Source organism: Corvus hawaiiensis, chromosome 5, assembly GCF_020740725.1.
Source record: "Corvus hawaiiensis isolate bCorHaw1 chromosome 5, bCorHaw1.pri.cur, whole genome shotgun sequence".
Lineage (NCBI taxonomy): Eukaryota > Metazoa > Chordata > Aves > Passeriformes > Corvidae > Corvus > Corvus hawaiiensis.
In genome coordinates, this window is record NC_063217.1 from 46,688,163 (window position 1) to 46,711,691 (window position 23,529).

General features: G+C 41.0%; 1 protein-coding gene across 2 annotated transcripts in view; it reads left to right on the top strand.

Moving 5' to 3' along the window:
- Positions 1 to 23,529, top strand: part of LOC125326780 (transmembrane protease serine 11E-like) — a 40,991-nt gene that overhangs the window by 12,576 nt on the left and 4,886 nt on the right. For both annotated transcript variants that reach the window (XM_048305252.1, XM_048305253.1), the window contains 3 exons: positions 10,356 to 10,423; positions 13,603 to 13,766; positions 22,430 to 22,468. In XM_048305252.1, the coding sequence (XP_048161209.1) occupies positions 10,356 to 10,423; positions 13,603 to 13,766; positions 22,430 to 22,468 (271 nt within the window). The remainder of the gene's footprint in view (positions 1 to 10,355; positions 10,424 to 13,602; positions 13,767 to 22,429; positions 22,469 to 23,529) is intronic.

Consider the following 23,529-nt stretch of genomic DNA (forward strand, 5'->3'; position numbering starts at 1 on the left):
CCTGATGTTTGCTTTGGTTTCCAGATTTGAAAAGTAACACCCATTGTGTGAACAACATTCCTGACTCTTATCTCATTGAAGGTGGGAGGAAATGCAACCAGATCATGCCAGAGAGCTGATGAAGCCGGTGCACCAGTCAACATCTCAGGGCTGACTGGAAAGTCTGGAAAATGTCTTTTGGGGTGGAGCTGGGGGGACTGAGGAACAGATGATGAAAGGTCTTTGCTCCTTGACTGGCTTCCTGTGAGTGTCTGTGAGTGTTCCCTTTGTGCTCTCTTGAAAAATCAGACTTGACTGAATGCCACCAGGGAAAGAGAGATTCCAGCTCACCAGAGCCTCCTTGTTTTTCTAGTTGGACCAGTCCCTCTTCCCTTGCCAAGCTAAAATGCTCTGTGCCAGACTGTCCCCTCTTACACCGGATAAAAAGGGCACAGTCACAGTCTTATGGCTCCTTCTCCAAGGAGCCTTTATTTTATAGTGGGTTCACTTATTGTGTGGCTCATCTGCACAACTTTTACCCACTGTTTTTCTCCAACTCCTGCACCAGACTTGGATTTCTTTTTCTTCTCCCACAAAATGCATTAATTCTTTTGGATTTCCCAAGAATGCCTTGGAGACCCTAACTACCCTCTTACTAACAGCATCCTGTGGGAGATTTCCAAGGACCTGCTCTATGCTTTGCTTCTTCAGCCTCTCTGGCGTGCCAAGGAGTGGAGGCAGCTGGGACAATCAGATAGACCTGGGTGACTGGGATGATCCCACTTGCCTGCTCTGGGCAGCTGCAGTAACTGTCCTGTGTGTAGAAAGAAGGGTGGAGGGGTGTTGTGTCTTGTGTAGAAAGACACATCCCCAAGGGAAAGGGATATGCAGTCAGGAGAGCTTGAAATGAGTATCTCAGTCTCTGTGGAAATTGTCTCAGCTGAAGGCTGGCAAGTTTCTAGCTGTGAGAGAGAGGTGGATATCAAGCAGCCACAGCAGGTGACTCCTTCAGTACATGGCTGGTTGCTCAATAGAAACAGACACCTGCCTTTCCCCTGCCCACCAGAGGTTTGTAAACGCACCTGTTGGCTCTTCTTTGCCACTACAATAACCTTCTGATACCTCCTCCTAGAAGTTGTGGGCTTTCCCCTCTTCAAGGAGAGCCTATGCAACCCTTCTCCTTTCTCAGGCACCTTGTATCTCCCTGTCTCTTTCTCTGGCCAGAGCTGTTCCCAGCTCTGCTGTCAGGCTGCTTCTCTCTGTCCAAGTCCATGTGTCTCTGTGGAGCCTTGTGTTGGACACTGTACCCTTCCCAGCTTCTGGGGCTGTGTCCTGTCTGTTATTCCCTACTCATTCCTGCTCCCATGTGCTGGTAAGCTGGGCTGTGAGCTGGGTGGATGGATGTTCCTCAGGCTTGAGTGTAGCATGGCTCCCTCCTTGGCTGGTTAGGTGGCTGGGGGAGAGTTGAGGGGTTTGTTTTCCCTCCTGGAGTGCCTTGAACAATGGAATGGACTGACATGGATTTCCCTGTTGTCTCATAATCCAGAACGCAGCTGGGCTATCCCCTGTCCTTCCACCATCTGAAACCAGCATAGAACTAACTTGCTGGATCTGGGCAGAGTGGTTGAGGATTATATTAGAACAATACCTGGATACTTCCCCTGGGAACTGCTGCCTATTCAAATATTTCTTTGGAATTAATGGAATTTTATCAAGTAATTTCCACCTCAATACTGGGCGTCGTGTGTCAGGACATCTCTTTTAGAAAGAGGTATCTTGCTTCAGTGACTTCAAGTGACAAGAGAATCTTTTACGTCTTTAAGTACAGATGTTGGGGGAAAGTTTTTAATGAATACAGCTCTTGAAGTTTGTCCTGTTTGATAGAGCTGAATTAGTGTGAGTTTAATTTAATATCTCTACTGGGTATTGCAGAGGCACTTGAGATTGCACAGGAAAACGCTGCAGAACAGTTCTGATAACGGTGCCTGTTCTCGGTAGGTCGAAGGGCTCACTGCTAAATCCCTGCACTGGAACTGGTGAGGAAGGAGGTGATGCCTTTTCCTGCTCTTAAAATCAAGAGTCAAACACTTAGAAGGGGAAAAGGGATTTTACCTTGGTATTTATTTTAAGGATCCTTAGGTGCACACGTCCAGGTTGAATGCACCAAAATGCACACTGCAAATCACACCCAAAAGATCTGGTATAACATTATAGGTCTTACTACTTAGCATATGTATCAAAAATTCCCCAATGAGAGGCTTGAATGAGCCCCCCTCCCCAAGGAGCCTTCCCCTGGATGGTTCTATCTCAGTTTACAGAATGTGTTCTGGAGAGGACCTTGGGGTCTGGGGCACACTATCCTCTACCTACGAAGCTTCTAAAATGTTTAGTCTTCTAGCTGAACAAACAAGTTCAAGAATGTAGGCAAAAAGCACTAAGAATACAGAAGTTGTAAAAAGGTATAACAGGAGTATAAAAGAAAAGGCAAAAAATTTTCATGGCATCAGAGGCAGTTTTCTCCCTTGGGAAATTATGATTTTAGAGGTTATTAAGACACTTCTCTCACTATGAATGGTGTGGAGAAGAACCAGAGAAGCAACCTCCTTCCCTCGCCCCCAGCTTTAACACCTGATAACCCTGTTTGGTGGAAGTATTAGCCTTCAACAGGATGCTTGTAACTTAAAGGTTCTCTGCTTTATACCCAGGGATAAGCTTGCATCATCCCAATATTGAAAAGTGTCTTGTATCCTGTAAGTTGTGAACAGTTTACTGTCACATCTGCAGGGCCAAAGGGTCAGTCAGAGTTCTAATTAGGGTTTCCATCTGAGCTGAGCTCCAAGGAAGCCTATCTGAAAACACCAAGAACACCAATGAGTGAGCAGATGAGGCTGCTGTTTTATGGCACTTGGCCTTTTAGGGTCACACGTGACTCAAGTCTTCCTGGGGAGCAGAAGTGTGTGTGTATTTGGGAGAGAGAGGGTGGTGAAATACAAATCCCTTCAGAGCAGATAGCTGCAAAGCCAGGTGAAACTGCATGAGGTGTGTTTGTCACACCTTCCATGTGGGTGTTTAGATAAAGCTCAGAAGCCTGTGGCTTGCTCCATCAGTGCCTTATGGTCCTTGGGTTGGGAGGTTAATTCAGTAGGAGCAGATCCCCAAGGCAGCAGGTTTTTGAAACACTCCTAAAGAATATTTGTTCTGGAAGACCAGACTGTGAGGATCATTTTAGAGATGATAATTAAACATGCCCCAAGAAAAGGGAGTATGCTGAAGTTCAAGGGAGTCTAACATGACTCTCATTTTTACAACAAATGGAAAAGTACAGGTATCTACAAGTATCATGTAGCTTCGTTTGCTGTATGTGCAAACCCCCCACTTATTTTCCCCTCTTAGCCCCTGAAACAAAAGAAAATTTAATATAAATGGGCCAAATCAGAAATTATGATATCTGCAGCACGCAGATCTTTCCAAGGGCTTTTCAGAGTCCTTCAGCACTCAGACCAAACTGAGTAAGAATGTTCTGGCTCTAATAAATTTCAAAAGAGATTTGCTAGTGTTTACAGATAAGGATTTCAAAATCTAAAACCTAAACCTCTATTTAAACTCAAGCATTCCTAGGCTTTATATGTGCTCCCTAAGGTACCTACATAGTACCAATATGAGGTGAAAAGAGCAGAACTTTTATTGAAAGATGTTCTTCTTCATCACTAAAGGCAATTTGATTTGCGAATGCATCTATAGTATAAAAGCCAGAATAATTAAGCTTTTTAAATTTAGATTTTAGAGACTTTTTAAATAATAGTCTCCCTTTTTTCTTATTCTGAAAAACAATATTGTAAAATGGGGAAAAATATTTTAACTATGTAGAAAAAGTTATTTAAGGAACATTTTGAGAAGAAAAATACTAAAATAAATTTAGGGCATTTGATAACTTCTGTTTTATAAGCTTAATTTTAAAATGATTCTCACAAACAGGAAGCATTGTCCTTGGACTAGCGTGGTACAATCGGGGTGCCCTCTATGGGTAGCTGGGGCTAGAAACTAAGCAGAAAGGATTTTCCACGGTAATTCAGCCAAGAGGGAAACAGCAATGGATCGGTGGCCAAAATGACAGCCTGGCAACTTGTTTATTTAGCTCTGGAATTAGAGGTTGACAGCACACTTGACTGTCAGTATGTATATATACAGGTGTGGCCCTAAAGAGATAGCTGAAATGTAGTACTCAGAGAGGAAATAACTCACAGAAAACACCTGCATCTCACTTGTGATGCTGTTTTTAGAAGTTCCTATTGAAATTAAAAGAAGAAAAAGATCACTGGCATAGGTATATACTGCAATGATTGGAGAACTGGGATGCTTTCTTGCTTTTTAATTTTGTTTCCAGTTTTTCCTGTTTCCATGGGTCACAGTAGCACAGGAAAATAAATATTGAACAAAATATGAAGCACTTTTAAATGCTAGTGTGAGTCGATGCAGTGTAGCACACGAAGCTGTAGCTTAGTGCCTTTCATCACCTCTAAGAGCTCAGACTTTCAGTGAGCTTTACCCAAACTGCATGAATTTCCAGGATGAAATCGTTAGTTATCAAAAATGTGCCTAATATCCAACTTTTTTCCCATGTAACTTCAGTGATCCTTCAACTTATTTGATTCTTTGACTTACTAATGCAATACAATTTTCTCAAGTAATAGGCATGAAAGCTGATTTTTCTTTTAAATTTTTTTTCTTGGTTCATCAAAGCAGAAATTGTAATATGCGTGCACAAATCCAGAAAAATCATAAGACACCTCACCCCCAATAAAAAGATAACTCTAATTCTGATCCAGTGTGCATCATGAAAAGCTCTGAAATGTGCACAAGGAGAATGGATGTGAACCTGAGCTGGAAAAAGGAATTCAAAATGAAGTAAAGCACAGCTATTGATAGTGTGTGTGATTAAGGGTAGAACCTTATCTTAATTATAGACTCACAATCCAGAATTACTGCATTGTTTGCAAGTAATTATATCAATAAAGTGATTCAAGATGCAAACTGGTGATCAAAATCTGGCTGGTCAAGAGAGTGGCTGCTTAGATTCTGGTGTTGTCCCAAGGGAGAATCCAAATTCAGTACAGAAGTTGTGTGGTTGGTGGTATTTGGGCACTTGTAAGCTGAATACATCACCAACGATCTTCCTTAGATTTCATAAAACTTTTACTTTCTTAAGAGCTATTTGCTCTTGTATTTCAGCTCCTTACCTCCAAGTGTTGTTTAAAAAAACCCAGAGGGCACATAGTCATTTTCCTGGGGAAAGCGTGCTGTATTGGGGAGAAGAAAAACCCCAACCGCAAAGCCCTTCTCTGGATATTGGAATAGATGCTCTTCTCACCAAACTTTATTTTCTCTCCAAAAGTTGGAAAATCCCCCCGTTAAGCAGACAAAAGTTTAATAGCAGTGTGAAAGTTTTAGGAAGCTAATTATGGATAATTGAAAGCAGGGAGTAGGAATGGGAATACTTAGGTGACCTTAATTCCAGCTGTCACTAATACACATAACTATAATGAAACACTCATGTCATTACATGCCTTTGAAATTGGTTGCACCAAGCATAAGCATGGCACTTTAAATCCTGACGTTATCCCATGTATTAGTCCTCTTAATTTCTTTTATCCGAAAGACCAATCATTTTAGGAACTACTGTACTAGGACAATTATTCCTCTTTTGCAGCTCTTGCCTGCGGGAACCATCCAGCTGAGCTCCTTACTGCAGTGCAGTCAGGCAATGCTTACTCACCCCTCAGCTTTAGCAGCCCTGTTAGCTTAAACCCCGTGAGGAGTTTGTGATGCCATTTGCAGATGTTTGGGATCACACAGCTCTTGCCCACTGTGATGTGTGCTGTCTTCGTGTGTGTATGGTTTCTGATGGGAAGGTTTCTGATCCTCTGGTTTGCTGGAGGCATGGGGACCATTGCACTTGCTCTCATTCAGGTCCATTTTCTTCACCTTGGGCAAGGACTGTGGCTGTAGGGCTGTTGTAGTCATTGGAATGTCTGTTTCCAAGGAGAGTGTGATGTCCACATCCTGGTTTGGGACAGTGCCACATTCTTTTTTTTGCTGTCTCTGTCAGTCTTTCTCCTTGTGTCCTCTCTCAACGCCTTAGTTGAAACTGGCAGTAAAAATGTCAGGTTCTCAAAGGAGCAGCTACTGGATTTGTATTATGGTCAGCTCTGAGGGTCTCAGCATGTTGAGCTGTAAATTGGGGAGAGTCACTGAATCAAGTGGTATGTTACAGTTAATATTTATGGTCAAAAAAGCTTTAAAAATCACTAATAATAGGCTCTACATCCTAAGTAGTTAGTGATGTAAGAGGAAGAACGTAGAATGAGGATAGCTGTTGAAGGACTAAACAACTGAAGGCAGCAGGCAAAAAAGCAATTCTATTGAGCAACAAGAGGCTTTGTGCTCCCAAGCCTACTGAATGCTTTTGAACATCCCATGTAAGTAACTCAGTGCATTCAGCAAGTATTCCAGAGGAGAGTTCTGTCAAACTAGATTTAAGATAACTTTTTCATAAGCCTTGTGACCCAGTGTGCAATGGCAGAGCAGTATGTGGTGGGAGAAAGCAAGGGCTTGACACAGCCGGCCTTGCTGGGTCACTTCCAGACACAGCCACACACCTGGGCAAGCCCAGCTCATGTGTTCAATACTACACTGGAGCAATGGGATACCTGTCATGAGTTATTTCCAGAGCTTGGGTGTTTTTTGGGTCCCAGAGAAGAAGGACATACTGTGTGACTCTGAAATCACAAAGATTTCAGCAGGGTACTCATGGGCCTTAGAGGGTTGGGCATGGTGTGACACAAGAAAAAGAGTATGATGATGAGACCTGAAGATGAGACAGAATAGGAAAAGAAGACTTGTTCATCAAAGTATGAAACAACTTCTGGCTACAAGGAACAAGGGAGAATTTCCTTTTTGTCTGGGTTTATACAAGTTTTGCCTTCTTATTGCATTTTTTGTGCTGGCCACTATTAGTTACTGTATTGGATGGACCAGCACTCATGAACAAAGTCCAGTTTGTCTAAGAAAATTGTTCTGCATGGACAGAAGTTTAGTAAAAAGTATAGAAAATATGAAATTAAACTGAGGAAATACCTGATGTCATTAAGCCAAGCTAGCCAGCAAACATTACCTTAAAGAAAATCTCATTTGGGAAAATGCTAAAATAAAGGCTGTCAGGAAAATGCTTCTCACTTGAAAGGAGCAGGACTTGGCACTTGGTTCAGAAGGCTCGTAGACCTTGCCTGCAGCAACAGCTGTCACAGTTGAGCTGTTGCTAGACAAGGGCTAGGAAAAACAGTGAGATGCACTTGGTGGCAAATTTAAGGGATCTGGTCATGCCAGTGTCACTTTTGAGTGCCTGTAAACAAAGCAAAACATTGAAAATGAGTGTAAATGCTTCTCCCAAGCTGGACCAGGTCACAAAGTTCTAGTTGCTTTTGCTCCCAGGGTTGTGACTCAAGCTGAAAAGAAAGCTATAAGCAGGCTCAAGAGAAATGTTTTCTGTTTGGTGTGTGAAAGGCTTCACCAAAAGATGAACAGTAAAAATATAAGGCAGAACATTAATCTCTGAGAGTTATTATCTGAAGGCATCTTCCTACATGCTCTCCTCTCATATAAACTCTGTATGAATATAAAGATTACTCTTAATAGTTCAGGTTACCAAAATCATAGTTGAAGGAAAGAAGAGATTTGGGTCATATTTGCCACATGAATTCATCAGCAGGTGAGCGGTGAGCCACAGTGCAGAGGTTTGTCTAGCCTTTCTTTCATGGTAAGACACAGTAGATTACAAAAGTAAAAAATGTTTGCTCACATTTGAAGGTGTTAAAGGCCCTGCAAGGTTCACAAAGCCACACTTCAGTTATTTTTGTCTGTGGGTGATGTAGTGCTAAGGCAACTCGTAAGGTGGGAAAGTTAGTGACAGTATGTAATGGGAAAAGTGTCTACTTCCTCATTCAGATATAAAAGTGTGAAAGAGAATCGAAGTAAGACAAATTTGGTATAATTTTAAATCATATGCTTCCTGTTCTCCCCCTGAAAGGAACTAACATGCCTTCTGGATTGAATGTTCTGAAAACAGTGTCTGCTACTGATAGTTTAGTTGCATTTGGACTCCATAGATTCTTTTTGTAAAAAGCACTGTGTGTAGCTGTGTTTTGTGAGACACCACTGGAAGTCTTTGTCTCTGCTGCAGCACATGGTGTTCCTGATCAGACTGTATAGTACATCTTGGAAGTGGTCCAGGCTGATGAGAAAAGGAGAAAGCTGAACATGTTGGGAGTATGAAAACCACAATCACACGAGCTGCTTAGGCTGTAACAAAGATACACAAGAGAATGGGTGATAGAAGTAAGGATCACTGTATCTACTGCTGAAATGCAGGTGGAAAGTGTAGCAAAAACACTTGACATCTGAGACAGTAAGGTATCTCGAAAACACGACTTTCAGGAGGAGATAAAGGAGTTGGGAATGTCAAATGGACACAACCCTTTCTTGCAAGGGATTGTGAATTCCTTCCCTCTTCAGTCCCACACTGAAAGCCAGTCTGCTTTCTCTTTAATTGTTACCAGTGCAGCAGCTTGAGGTGTATCTCAGCCCAGCTCAAAGCTCTCTTTTGATTGCAAAGCACTCCACAAAGAAGTCCCTGTCCCAAAGATCTCAAAAGTTCTCAGAGACAATGCAGCTGAAGATAGCACATGCCACTGCATGCCACAAAGCTGGCAGTGCTGCTTAGCCACATGCTTCTGCTTACACAATCACTGGTGAAGCAGTTAAGACTGTGACAGAAACGATAGCAAATGCTATCACTAAAAAAAGGCAAAGCAAAACCAACCCCTTTTTGTTTACGGGCAGCTACTTCCAATAACCAGGGGAGGTTGTGGTGGAACAGGATGCAGGGTTATAGGAAATAAAACTTTTTTTAACTGGATGCATCATAAAATGCAGTGGTAGCAGCTGGCAATCTGCAAAATGAGAGGATAAAATGCATTCTGCAGGTCTACAGTAGTTTGTTGCAGTTGAGATGTCTTTTTCCATAGAATTTTGTCTGTTCCAAATGCCAAACCAATTGCAGATTACTTGCCAGTAAGAGCAAGGTAAAACATCAGCTCAATGCATGACCATTAAAAATGTTTATTTTTTTCCTTACTAATGTATGCTTAAAATCACCTTAAAATAATAAATCGTGCAGTTTTCATCTTGAAATTATTCTGCTTCAATATCCCTGTATAATGTCATGAAGCTTCATCTTAGGACAGCCAAGGCTGAAAAAGGGGGCGGGTTGTGTTACTTGGGAGGAATCACCCCCAGATTTCATGCTTATGTGCTTGTTTCCATATCTGAAAGATTTTAACATACTAGTTGTTTGAGAACCATTACTTTTTCCTTTCCTTTGGAAGACAGACCATCTTGAGACTTGGCTAAAACAGACTGCCTTTAAGGGCTAAAAACAAACAGAAAAAGACAGCTTACATGATGTTGTAATTCTAAGCATTTCTACGCAGTTTTCCCTGTAATGCATTTGATGTTTACAGGATATGTTCAATTTACTGTGTCTTGTTGGTAAGAGGAGTTGCTACATAACTCACTAGTGACTCTGCTATTTCTCAATCCTTCAGTGATCCTGAGCCATTCCTGGCAGAATTTCATGCCATGTTATATCACACTGTGCTGTCTCAGGCCAATCATGCAATCTTGAGATGACATCTTGGCAGGATGTGGTTAAGAGGAACCAGTAAGGATGTTATTTGGAGATCGATTCCTTAGGAGTCCTAGATTTCCAGTTTCTGATGAGAATTGCTTGATGATTGTCCGAGCATGTGGAAAATCACAGGGGTGATAGGGGAACATGATAATTGAATAATAATTTGAAATTACTGGTGTCTTTGCTACAGATTTCTATAAGACCAAGGGTAAATGCTGTGTCAGAAAGGAACCCTACAAGACTGCACTGCAGAGCACAGCATGCTGTATCCATTCTGTGGGCAGTCGTTAGGAAGCTGTGCTTTGGAACACTGCAGCAGTGTGCTCCAAGGATGTTTATGTATTTCTCATTATGCCTGGGAGTGGAGGAGACAGCACTGCAGTGGCACACTGATGTAGCCATAGGACATTTAGAAAAACAAGCTTGCTTTTTTAAGATGTGCCCTAGGCCAAATGGGAAATGGTTAGAAAAGGTCTGTGACAAATGTTATCTAGAGGCTGGGCTGCATTATTTTTCTTGGCTCTGTAAGCTGTGAGTTTGTAACTGAATGCTGTTTTCTGAATGCTCCTTCCACCAATATGTCCACTTCCCTCCTTTTTGTTGTTATCTTATATTTTTCTTTTTTCAACAGATCGACAAGACATTTTACAATTCCATTTTAAGGAAAAAATACATCCGTTCACGCTTAATCAGAGTGAGGTATGTGAGATTATAATAAATGCACGCAGCTGAGATAAAATTAAATGTACACTAAGCCCAGCTAGATCTGGTTCAGTAAAGTGTATTGTGTGTAAAACCACAGCACAATCCCTAACTGAGCATAATCTGGTTCTGAACCTTACTCTCCTTTGGATCTTAATGCAGAAGATACCCTTCAGTCAGTCCAAATTCCAACATGTTTGTGTTCAGATCTTGAGCAAGCTTTAGCTAATAAAGCAGAGATAACTAAAGCTATCTAAAACCAAAAAGGATTTTCAAAACTATTTCTTACACTGCAATGCAGATGTCATTTCTAGTATTTCTATTGTGCTGGGCTTGTCAAGTAAAACCAGGCTGTGCTGGCTCAAAAAGTCCCACTTACCACTGTGGCTCTAAGAATGGGCATAAATAGGTGCCCAGGGAACAGTAGCAGCACAACAGACCTGTATGATAACTGCTTCTTGGCATGCTCCCTGCCTCCAGCTATTTACCACTTGGGAGTTCTTGAAGTGGTTGTGGTTTGTTTAGCAGCCCTCGGTGGCGTTATTTCCCAAGGACTTGTCTACCATCTCCAGGACTCTTGAAATCCGTGCACCTCAGTCCTTTAGGAAGTGGATACTTGCGAAGAACCACGTTCTTTGGATCATTCAGTGACCCCTAGTTCTTGGGCTGGAAGAGGTGATGAAAAGTTGATCACTACCTCTCCTCTCCATGCAATTAGTGATACTGGACACTCCCATCATATCCCTTTTCTCTCTTGTATTCAATAAGATCCACCCTTTTATTTTATTTTATTTTTTTCAGCTGGAAGTCCCAGTCTACTTAGCCATTCTTTGCAGAAACTGTTTCTTATCCTGTTCCATGTATCTTTCAGGTCTGCTGTTCCTGCTTTTTGAGATGAAGGGGTCAGACCCATAGTTGGGATTATCACTGAGAAATCTGGAGCTTTTTTTCCTCTTTTGCTCTCTGTTCAACTGCCAATAATACGTAATGTTCAATTTGAATTTTTAACCACTGTTAAGTGCTGAAAATGATCTTTTTATATAACTGTCTATTGTAGTATTAAGATCTTGCTCCTGAGTGACAGTGGCCATCACTTTGCAAATAAACCTTGAATGTCTTCATAATCATACACTAAAGCTGCAAGACTAAGTTCTAAAGATCTAATCCTCGTGAATGTGTTTCTCCTTGTTCTTACACGGTTTGTGACATCCTGCCTCTTCCTCTACCTTAGCTTAATCCCCAGCTACACACAAGTCATTATTTGAATGTAGCTTTAAGGATATTTTTTGATACTGACTAGAGTGTTGCAAGTGTAAACAGGGTGATTTAAGGATCTGAGAGGCCAATATGTAGGGATAAGTGTATTTTTCATTACTTCTTGTTCCCAAGGACAGACTGAGGTACTTGTAATGTTTGCTGTGTTGGATGCAAGATTTGTATGCTCCAAAGCTTGTTTGCTTTTTCAGATACCTACTCTTTATGCTTCTTCAAGGGCTCAGACTGCAAGTTCTTTTGAGCAGGGTCGTGGTTGTGAATTTACTTGGAAAGCACTGTGCATATTTTTTGTCTCAGTATAAGCAATGCATTAACAATAATGCCCACTGCTCACTGACAAAGACAATACTAATCTTGACTAGGTGTCCTTGTCTCTGGATCTCTGCTATATAGTAAGTGAATCAAGGTGGGCAGTACTTACCTGAGGGTTTGGAGAGGTGTGGTGTGCTTGCAAGAATTGATAGGGTAATTCCAGTGTGGCATAGCACAGGAAGAGGAGTGGGGGGAGAGGTGAGGGAACACCTCAGAAATGCAGAGCAACGCCCACAGTTGGATCAGATAATATCTGGAAAATAAACGAAGTGGCAATCAGGCTGAAGTTGGCACAAATGGAAAAAACAGTCTGTTGAAAAGTTCACATATGACTACTCAGTCTGAATTATGAGATCCTTGAGGCAAGGAGTGTGTCTTTTTGCTCACCTACAAACCACTTCATATGTGTTGGTGTGCTTAAAACACATGGCCTTTTATTTCCTTTCACTGGTGATATCAGGAATGGCTGTTTCAATTTAGTACGTGTTCCTTTCAAAGATTAAAGCCTGATTGCATGAGTTCTGTATAAGCTGCCTGTCTCCTATTTTTCCTGTATGTAATTACAAATTTCCAAGACAGTGAGATATAACTGGAAGATCTTCTCTTTTCCTTTCCTATCTAAAGACAGAGCAACCTGCTTTTAGCTCTCCCCCTGTATGAAGTAACTGTGATTTCATCTGTTGTGGCTTGTGTCTCATTGCTTCTTGGTTCAGGTGGGAGGAGGCACAAGAGAGAAGGTTCCTGGTGCAAGCTCTTACCTTCCCTTTGTGATGACCAGGGATAAGCCATCTGCGAGCACAGAACAAGATTTACTATCCCAGATTAGTCAGTTTGATGTTTGTAGTCTATCATTCCATCTCGCACTATCTGATGCTTTAAGGAAAAAGAAACACTACTACCAGGTGAATTCAACCTGTTACAAGATTTTTCTCCCTTTTCTTTCCTCTGATCTTACATTAAAACTGTGAATTTTGTATCTCAATGCGTGTGCTGCTTGCACTTTTCAATGAGGTGTTAAAGGCCCCTTTTGTGATCCATCCCTGTGACTTTAATAAATAGAGTGTGGGTATGCTGCCAAGTTTCATTCAATGTTGCACAACATGAGGTTATTAGGAACATTCTCCAAGAGGCTGCAGTGATGGAATTAGGTTGTGTGGTTCCTCCCCTTTGCTCAAGTACCTTTTTGATGATGATTGGAAATTTTTATTCTGTGTATGTACAGGGCCCTGGAAAGGTCTGTGTAGATACCTCATGTTTTTGAAGTGTTGTGTATCCAGCTTTTCATTGTAATCAAATCAGTTCATTCCTTCCTCTCATGTGTCTCAGGCATGTAGTCAGTGACTGCTTTCCACACTCCATTATAAAATCGGTCTGGCCATTTGTTTACAGAAAGCATCATGCTTTCTCCTAGCCTATGATGCATTTGACCATTCAGCGTTTGCTTGGATTTCTTTTGGAAATTTCTTCTCCTAAATGTTTGAAAACGTATCGAATCTTTTATGCTACATTGCCATTGCTAGAGGAGCTAAGATAAAAGCTAAGAAATGCAGAAATGGGCTGAAGGTAACCAGACTCTCATTGGTTTGTAGCCCAGATGCTGATGGTGTGACGGCAGAGGCTTTGCTCACATTCTGGTTCTCCTCCACGGATTCTAGAGAAGCATTGCGGGAAAGAGTTGGAAAGATCTTACGGAGAGGCCTGAAAAAATACACAGGCCCTCTGCGAATAAATGTCAGATCTTCTACCGTCTCAAGTAAGTATATCACATTTCTTTTAAAAGTAGTTCTTTTCATTTTCTGATTGATGAGACTTGATTTTTCCCTTTTGATGATTGCTTTTTGATGTTACTGTGTCTGAATGATAGTCTTCCCTGCTCCTTAAGTTAGAACAAAATCAGCGGCAAACCCCCCAAAGTCTTTAAAAAATACCTTAAATATGGATAAATGGGAGCAGTTGCTTTGTGGTTTCACAGTACAGCCTCAGCCTTCCTCCAAACTGCAGTACCAACTTTATGTTACTGTCATGGAGCCTGAAAGTGCAGGAAGTATACTTGGATGAATAGGGGAAAGAACCACCGCACCTAAAAAAAAATATTTGGTGGGAGGATCAAAACCCTTGCAAATTCCTCAGAGGAAAGGGAAAGAAAGGGATAATGTTCTTATCTACATGACTTCTCAGCTGGGGATTCTATCCCCTTCTTTGCAAAGCAGACCTGAATCTTCAGGATATGAAAATTAACTGCACTATCTTCTACACTTCAGTTCTGCTACAGAATTTTTGTGCAGGCTTAGACTCTTGTCTCTGTCTTGGCTTCAGTTACATATAGTCAGCAATTTTTCTGTATGTCAGACTCTTCAAGAATGAGTTGCTGGTTGAGAGGCAGGGACAGATACTTGCTCCATTTGTTTTTGCGGAACTGCTTACTCCTAAGTGCAAGGGTGACAGTACAGTATAGGGTGGGTACTTGCTGCTTGCTGTTCCACACTAGACTACTTGAACCAGCAGAAATCTGCAGAGGTTAGACAGCTGTATTTAGAGAACAAGAAAGCTGGGCCAGATTCCATGCTGGATGGATCCAGACTTCCTCCCACTCAGAAATGAGCAGGAGCAACATCTTGTTCCTCTCCTTGGTGCTTAAACTTGGCACATATTTGCATTGTGGTAATGCAATGAAACTCAAATACGAGCTGTCACACCCCCATTGTTTCTTGATGGGCCAACCAGCCTTCCCCTTTGGAATGGCTCAGGATGATAGGTGACATCCCTCTGGGCAAATAGTCACCTTTTCCCTGCAGTGTTGTTTATATGCCAGTAGTTCCTGCTCAACAAAGTGCACATGTAAATTCTCCCAGATAAAAATAGTGTGTAGGCATCAGAGAGATTCAAAGAGTTTTGGTTTTTGTTTAGACACTTGGGTCATGGGTTAGTGAATTTTGAATCTTCAGTTTAATTTGATGCTTTACATAAAGGATAAAATTGGAAAGAGTTACAAAAATTATTGTTAAAAAAAGGACTGTGATCTTATCAAGTTATCTGATTACCTGCTTCTATTCAGTCTGGTAAATGTGGGAAGTGACTCAAAACTGTTTTACTTGACCTTGAACTGCACCAGCATCGTTACAGTAATGCACTAATAGCTAATTTAAAAATTGGCTAATATAATTGAATTGCAATGTTTTCATTAAATAGTCTCACTAAGAGATGGCATCTATGTTACTTTATCAAAGTTGTGTGACAAACTTTGTTTTGCTTCTCTTGGCTCTCCCAGCCTAACCATAAAACACTGACTACATAGGTCAGCTACTCATTACAGGACTAGCATTGTGCAAGTGCTATGAGCGACACAAAGGAACATAAACAATACCTTGGTATTTCCAAGAGATAACAATAAAAGGTTGTCAAAAAAAAATTTTATCTTTCTTTGCTAATAGGATTTCAGCACTGGTACGAAGCTTAGGCAAGCTCCTGGATGGTGCTGCCATTTCAGGTCGACTCAAGAGAAGAGTATAGAATGGAGCACTCCTGTGCTTTTAGAGAAGATGCTGGTCTCAATTTATAAAACTTGTCACATTCCTCACACCAGGGAGAAGTGACAGTTTTCAGAAGGTCCTAGAGGTCCAGAGAAGAATCTAGGTTTTGCATTTTCTATTTTTCTCTCCCCTCCTGAAATAAGTTGTCCACCATTAGTATTTAAACCATGGAAACCTTAGAAGCCCTAGACTTTTTCCATGCTCTGCAGGCACCTTTCCAAATCTTGCTTCATTGCACCTTTTTGCCAGCTGGAATCCTTATTTATCCTGAGGCATTCTCAGAACATTTTCATAAAGGCTTGTAAAAAATCATTAAGCTGTTCTTTGTAATCACCTTATGAAAAGATTCTAATTTAGGGGCCATGATATAGCTCAGTTTAGCTAAGCATAGCTCACTAGTTGAACAAATCCAGGTCAGGCACTTATTTATATCATATGCTAGGGGGAGTCTGATAAAGGGAACCTCCTTAAGTCTTCCTCCCCGGAAATAATAACCTTGTTGTTCAGTACCATGTCTCAACTTGTGCTTCACTCACAAGTATTTGCCTTGAGAATCAGCTCCAACAAACTCCTCCAAACTGGATGCTACACTTGGGACCTCCAGCTGCAGTTCAGGGCAGCACTACAACACTTAGGAGTCTGCCAGACCAGGGGTAGAACTTGCTTTGCCTCTGCATTCCTGAGGATTGGGAATAAAGAGGGGGTAAAGTCTAAGCTGACAATATTTTATTAGTTAACTTTTTTTCCAAAAAGAGAGAGAAGCTTGATCATACATATGTGAGAATATTAAAAATGTGCAAAACTTCAAGGAAATAACATAATATTGGTCTGGTTTGTAGACAAACAACATAATAATCTCTGGTTTGTCTCTCACTAAACTGTAGATGTTCTTTACATATGACTGCAAAAATACATTTTTGTCAGAGTACCTTCAAATGTATTATTACTGAAGTTCCTGCTTTCTTATTTAGCTAGATTTCAGCATCCCCTGGTCAAGGATGGTTTATATCCAGACATTCCCTCTGATTTTTATAGAATATAAGAACTGATAGAATTCTCTGCACCTGTGTACAAACCCCACTAGAAGCCCAAATATTTTTCAGTGAGGAATTAAGCAAACTACTTCCTACCTTCCCTGAAGAGCAGTGCAAGGACAATCAAAGTGAGATATCAAAGTGTCAGATGACTTGGAAACACCCATGTTAGGACTTGCTCTTCCACTGGCACTGAAAGAAGGTGTTGCAGTTTGCCTTCTGTATAGTTCTGGCACCAAAGCGTTATCCTACAAGGCTGATTTATTTTCCTGAGGGTTTCTTGGTTAGAAGTAAAGTCACCTGACAGTCTGGATCCCTATTAAGCAAAGTGTAGAGCACCTTGCCAGACTATTTCCCTTTGTCAGGTAGGTTGGAAGTATCCCAAAATGTATTTTTGGGAATGTACTTCTGATGTCAGAAAGCAGCTGGTTGCAAGATCACTGGCACTGTTCAAAGTGAGTAGGAAGTATTCCCACCTGTTGCACAGCCAAAGGTTTTGACTGTGAATAACGAGTCATGAATTGGTTTTGATCGACAAGCCAACTGTTATTGTTTCAATTTATCTGGAATCTGGGGCTTGCTAAAGCTCCTAACAACTACAAAGCACAGAACCTGGCAGACAGATTTTTACTTCTTTATCGAGTCTTCTGTGGGAGTCATGCAGATGACTCTGTCTGACAGGATTGATGAGGAATGTTCCAGGTCAAATAATGTATGTAGCAGTCTGGATTTTTGCACTTTATCAGCCACAACAGCACCTCGGGGGAGTGGAACTGGACATGCATCTGTATATTGGGAAACACTGGAGATCTGATATTCCTCCACTTTGAGGTCACTAGTTTGGCACAAGGTCATACATTTCAGTAAGAGTCTAGAGAGAATGATTGAAATGGGAGGGACTGAAATGTATTTTAAAATGAGTATTTTGCAAGGACATGCTTGTGATAAAGGAATTAAGCAGAAAGTCATCCTGACTTAACTTCTCGTGACCCAGATACATTAATTTAATTGATTTTCTCACTCAAATTTTAGTTTTCCCTTGCCTTGCTTGAAGAAGTTGAGAGCAATTTGGGCTGCCTTTACTGTAGTGAGACCTTAATTGCAGCTGGGGCATGAGTGTAGGTCAGCAAGAAAAGTAATGTTAAAAATTGTATCTGTTTGGATACCTGCAACACAGCTGGTACATAGCAGACCCCTCCTCGGGCTGCAGGACAACCGTATGGAGTAGGAAGTACACTGTGAAGTACGGACCTCTATCTGCCTCACAGACAGAATTAAGATGTGGTTGATGGGGGATAGTGGAGGGAGTCATAGATGTGAGGACAGGTGCAGTGAACATCAGCAGGGAGGGAACAGCTGGGTGACAGGGACAATTACAGGCACAAAGCAGTTGTCATGTCTCTATCAGGTTACTCTGTTGAAGGAATGACAATTGCATCACCGAAATCTAAGCCATGTTTTGCTACTTCCACAAGGGTGCATAACTTTGGGGAGGTAATTCCTGTTGAGAGAGCAGTGAGACTATTGGAAGGTTAGTGGAGAGACATTTTACGATGTATGCACTGTGTAACCACACAAGAGCATGCCTTTCCTGCTGAACCCAAAGCTCATGTTTTGTCATCTTTCAGGAAATTCTTGCAGTTCCTTTTGGGTACAGTTTTTGGAACATGACTGAATCTGCTGCTCACTGCTCTCATTCCCATTTCCCCCAGTACTTCAGACCTTTGTGGTCTTTACTGTAATTAAAGAGCATTAGAGTAGAACTGTTATCCCCCCCTCTGTCTACACTGCAGGACAGATGCACTCTGTGACATTCCTCTCAGCTGCTCAGTTTGGTGACATACTGAAACTTGCCAGTGCTCCTCTTTTTGCCTGCATTCGCTGTTGTTACCCTACATAACACTGGGTGAGCCCCTGTTTCTGAGATAGCTGAGAATTTTTTAGTTCTCTCTCCTTTCAAGAAAGTTGTTATTAAAATGTGGCAAAGGACAATTGGAAAAATGCTTCCTCTGCTCCCTGGTGCATTTCACAAAGCTGTGCTTCAAATGGATGTCCAAGAATGTGTTATGAGTATTGAAGCACATACTCTTTCTTATTTTTGTTTACAATCCTTTCCTCCATTCATACCCCTTTTAAGATAATCTCTACCTTACCTTCTCCGTGTGAAAAAACACCTTAGACAAACAAGATGTGAGAACTTGATGTACTAGAAGATGGAACAAACACACAGTTTGCCTTTGAGACTAGAAGTTATGTTTTCACATCTGGAAAATCACGTGTGGAAACCTATAAAGAAAATCCAGTTTCTTTTAGGAATCAACACCTGTGAAAAATTATGTAATTAGGTAAAGCTGCATCAGATTTTTAAAGCAGATTTATCATCTTTAATTTTGCAGCCATCTCTGGCCCTTTCTATGCTGAAAAGGCATAATATCCCCTAATAATTAATTTGCCTGCCTTGCTTGCACTATGTCAATATAATGCCTGATACACTTATGTCACAGAGCTCTGACTGATCTTTTCCTTTTAACATAAACACTGAACTCTGTGGATAAAATGAAATGAGGCAGTGGACACAAGACTGATTCCTCTGATGCAGTGACACTGATATTATTTAGAGATGTAGCAAAGTGAGCACATTTTTCCACAGGAACTTTTGAACCCCTCACAGATAAGATAGCCCATTCACTCTGCAGTTAACTATGAGCATTTCCTTCCATGTTTGCTCAAATATGTATGTTGAGGAGAGGAGTAAAAAAATTATTTACTGATAATTTATTAACCTTACATCGTAAATGCAAGTCAATTTTCTCATTAATAATAAATTAAGAACTTAAGTGTGTTTTAGAGTTATTTTGTTGAATAAATAGGCAAAATAACTGTATTAACAAAATTGCTTGTCCAGTTGGAGAATAGAGCACTCTTCTGAGAGACGAAATCCCTAAGCTGCACTTCAATAGATTGCTGTGATTTTAATTTAAACATTAGTTTTCTCATTAAAGTTAGGCAAGCTGGAATTCAATATCAAGCTCCATTTTACAGGTAGTCAATGCAGATTCAAGTGGAACTTGTTTACAGTAGAAGCTTGAACAATGTTTTCCTAAATGTGGCACAACTACTTTTGCAGCCATATGTGGTTGGGACAAGATATGACACTTTAATTGTTACTAATTGATGCTTTTTCTTGGTAGTGCAAACAACTAGGGCAACTAGTAAATGAGCAGGGCAGAGAAATTGTCTCTCGTGCCTTACAAGTGACTGCTTCAAGGCAGGGCTTACAACACATTGGCTGGCACAATGTGAACATCTGTGCTCTTGACCAGGCCACAATGTGAAGCTGGTAACAAATGAAGTCGAGCCCCTAACAAGGTAAACCAGTAAGAAACCTGATTTTCATCAGTATCATGTAACCCAAAGTGCTCCCTGCTTTTGATGGGATCTACTATGGGCTCAGCCTGTCTGAAAATAGGGTCAGTTACTTCAGTTTTCTAAACACATGCATGTGCTCTGCATCTGGGACCCCACCCTGTGAATACAGCACTGAATTTGCTGGCAGGGTATCACTGGCCTTTTTCCTTCAGCAGTGGATGGGTAGGAGAGTACAGCAGCTGCATAGTAGTGATATATTATGCTGAAATTCAAAGCTGTACAGACTGGCAGTGTGTGTGTGGAAAGGTTGTTTTTCCAACTACCCAGAAGTCGGTCCAACTGGGAGCAATGGGTAAAATTTTGCCCATGTGAGGTTCATACTTTTTCTAGGTGCCTCATGAAAAGGCAACCAGAGATACAGACAGGTGCCTTGCAGAACACCTGTGACTCACAGCAAAACTCGATGCAGTGGGAACATGCCAATAGAATTGCTTCCGGCACTGCACTTGAACAAGCTGGTTGCTCCTTTTGTCTTCTCAATGAGCTTTGCAACATAATGTAAGTGATAATAATTGGCTGCAGGCTTTATAATTACGAATTATGAGGTAAATGTCTCTCCACCCAGAGAAAAGCTAAAAAACATTGTTATCAATAGTGCACTTAAAGGCAAAAGGTCCTCTTTCGTGAATTACATTTGTTGATTTCTTACCAGTTTCCAGCTACAAAGTATTAGTGTGACTCAAATTATGAACTGCTTCTGAAGGCTGTATGAATTTCTAGGAAAACACTGGATGCTCATCAAAGTTGAAAGAAACAAGTAGGGCCAGATTTTTCAAAGCCAATATAAATATATGGGGGAAGTGGCCAAATCCATAGTACAGCTTAGCAGACAGTAATGTTTACACCACCACTGAATCCCTCTGCTGACCTAGCTTTTGCTCTCTGGTATTACTCCATTGTGATGTAAGGGGTCTTGGAGACAACCAACCATATTTTCCATAGAAATTCCCAGAATACAACTAGTGTTACTGAAATGCAGAAGTACCTGTACTTTTAGTGTTTTCCTCCTTCTCTCATATGAATTCAGAAAGTACAAGTGAGCATTTTTACTTGAAAGAGGACCTTGCAAGTCATTGCCTGCCCACCAGTAAAACTTAGTTATCTTTAATATGCGAACAGTTCCTGCTTGTAGTGAATAAAGACTGTGTTGCTATATAAGTGCCCAATTTTAACTCACCTCCCATCCTTACAAAATAAAGCAGTGGTTGCATGCACATATGGCAGCCCTAGCGCTGCCTTTGGTCTGTAACATGCCCTGCAGACAAGCTGTACATATGCTGGAGTTCTGCTTGTTTCCTTTTTTCTACCATAATCTGCTTACTGTCACATTAAGAAATGAGTGAGCACACGTCTGGTACTGGTGGATTGCAAATAGACAATTCACCCTGCATACCTGAAGGAGTGTCAAGCCTGCAAGCAAAACACACGTGATACAAACCCAACAGGTGACAAGTGTGAGCCAGAGCCCTTTGCATTCAAAAGAGATTCCTCCTGACGTGGTGTGGGTTTGGCACAAAACTAGGATATTATTCTGTGTAGCAGCAAAGAGAAATGAAGGATGTGAATAAGGACAGGGATCTGCTGAGAAAGCCTATCCAGACACAAAATATGAAGTTGTTGACACTAGTATAGAATCACTATATAATTAAAAAAATGCATTGAACTTGAGATTTTTTTTTTAATTAGTATTATTTTTAAAATTGTTTTGAATGCTGGAAACTACAGTGGTAGCTCTAGTAAAAAACAGCTTTCTGGAAGAAAGGAGATAGATTTAGACCTTGAGCCAATGCTTGTTACTGTCAGCATGAGCATACCATATTGTCAGTAAACACACAACATGCACATTAAAGGAGGGAATGTATTGCTAGAACCTGCTGTGCCATGCAATAAATTGCTATTAACTATCTATTTCAGTATTAATAGTGTACCAATAAGATAGGAGAAAGGAGAGTGAGCCACTGCTGTCGTAAGCTTCCATTGCTGCAGTGAAGTGAGTGCCTTCTGATCTTGAAGAGGGCACAGACGGAGTACCAGATCTTGTCTGGCCCTCACTTGGGTGTAACATGTGGCCTGTTAATTTTTTTTTGCAAAAAAGAGGAACTTCAAAAATTTCCACCATATAAATTTCTCCCCAAGCAAATTGTGGATCTTGAGAAATACAGGACTTGTTTTGTCTGTACTCCTTTCCAGAAACACCGGGGCCCAGCAGTGCCTGCTCCTCAGAAGACACTGACTGCAGAAGAGTGCAACAGCCAGCACATGAACATGATCATATATGAGCTCCCCTGGTTTCTCTAGCAGCCCCCTCAGCCATGCCCGCTGTGTGCCCTGGACTCAAATAGCTGTCGGGGGAATGACCATGCAGATGGGAAACCTTGTCTGTGTTTACCCTGACTGTGTGTTTGTTTGTTTGTTTGTTTCAGATGTGGAGCCAAAAAGAGCAGAAGCCATCTTCAACGACAGTAAGTGAGGCTTTTTTAAAATATCAGAAATCTCTGATTTTTTAAAATTAGCATTAAGAATCTCTGAGCACTTTTCCTGGCCCTTAAGAGCCTTTTCTCACCCTTCTGTCTAATGAATGTGACCTTGTACTCTCAGAACGTGGGACTGTGTCATTTTCTTTAGTGTGCATTGGAAGGAAAGAGGTACCATAAGGAAATGTATAGAACTTACATCAGCCTGTGATTATAATCAAAATGTTCTGGAATTTGGAATGGCTAACAGCACAAAATTATTCCTCATGGAAATATATGGAAATGTGACTGGTTTTCTCAATGCATTGCTGTAGGGGTTAGATAGAGATACCTTGTTTTAGAGATATTTTTAAGTTTTCAGAGAAAGAAGTCTGCTTGCTTGGAGATAAAATAGTCATAAAAGCTATTTTTGCTTACAAAGATAGATATCTTAGCTATATTTGCAAAAAGTTGTGTTTCTTTCAACTCTAAGAAGGTTTGATCAGTTCCTTGGCAATAAACTATCAAACAATGAAAGACTAAATTACATCACTTTTGGGTCTGATTTAGGTGCTGGTGTTCTGGGGCTCTGATGAAACTGTGAGGTTTTTTTCCTGTGTTTTGAACATTGACTGCTCAGGTGGTTGATAGGATTGTGCAGTTTTAGGACCAGTTACTGAACATTACAAAGAGCTTTCAGGAAGGAAAAAAGTTCAGACAGTCTTATGAACTATGGTATATTCTGAAGTTTGTCTTTCACACAAAACTTTCGGACAAGTAGATTTAGATTTCACTGATTTCCTTCATTGTAGTTTTAAATCTCAGAACAGGGCAGATGCTGCACTGAGCCCATGAATTTCTCGATATTGTGTGACTTTTCTTTCTTCTTCTAAATTCATGAACAGCTTTCAATCTGCTGTAGTATTCCTGCCACTTTTGACTATAAAGTATTGTTAACATAATGTTGTGCAGATCCTAGCAGGAAAGAGATGAGGTTACACTCTGTGTAGCTCCAGTGTTTCAGTTCTGAGGATTTCAAGGCCCCTGGGGCTGGCAGCTCTTCAGTGATG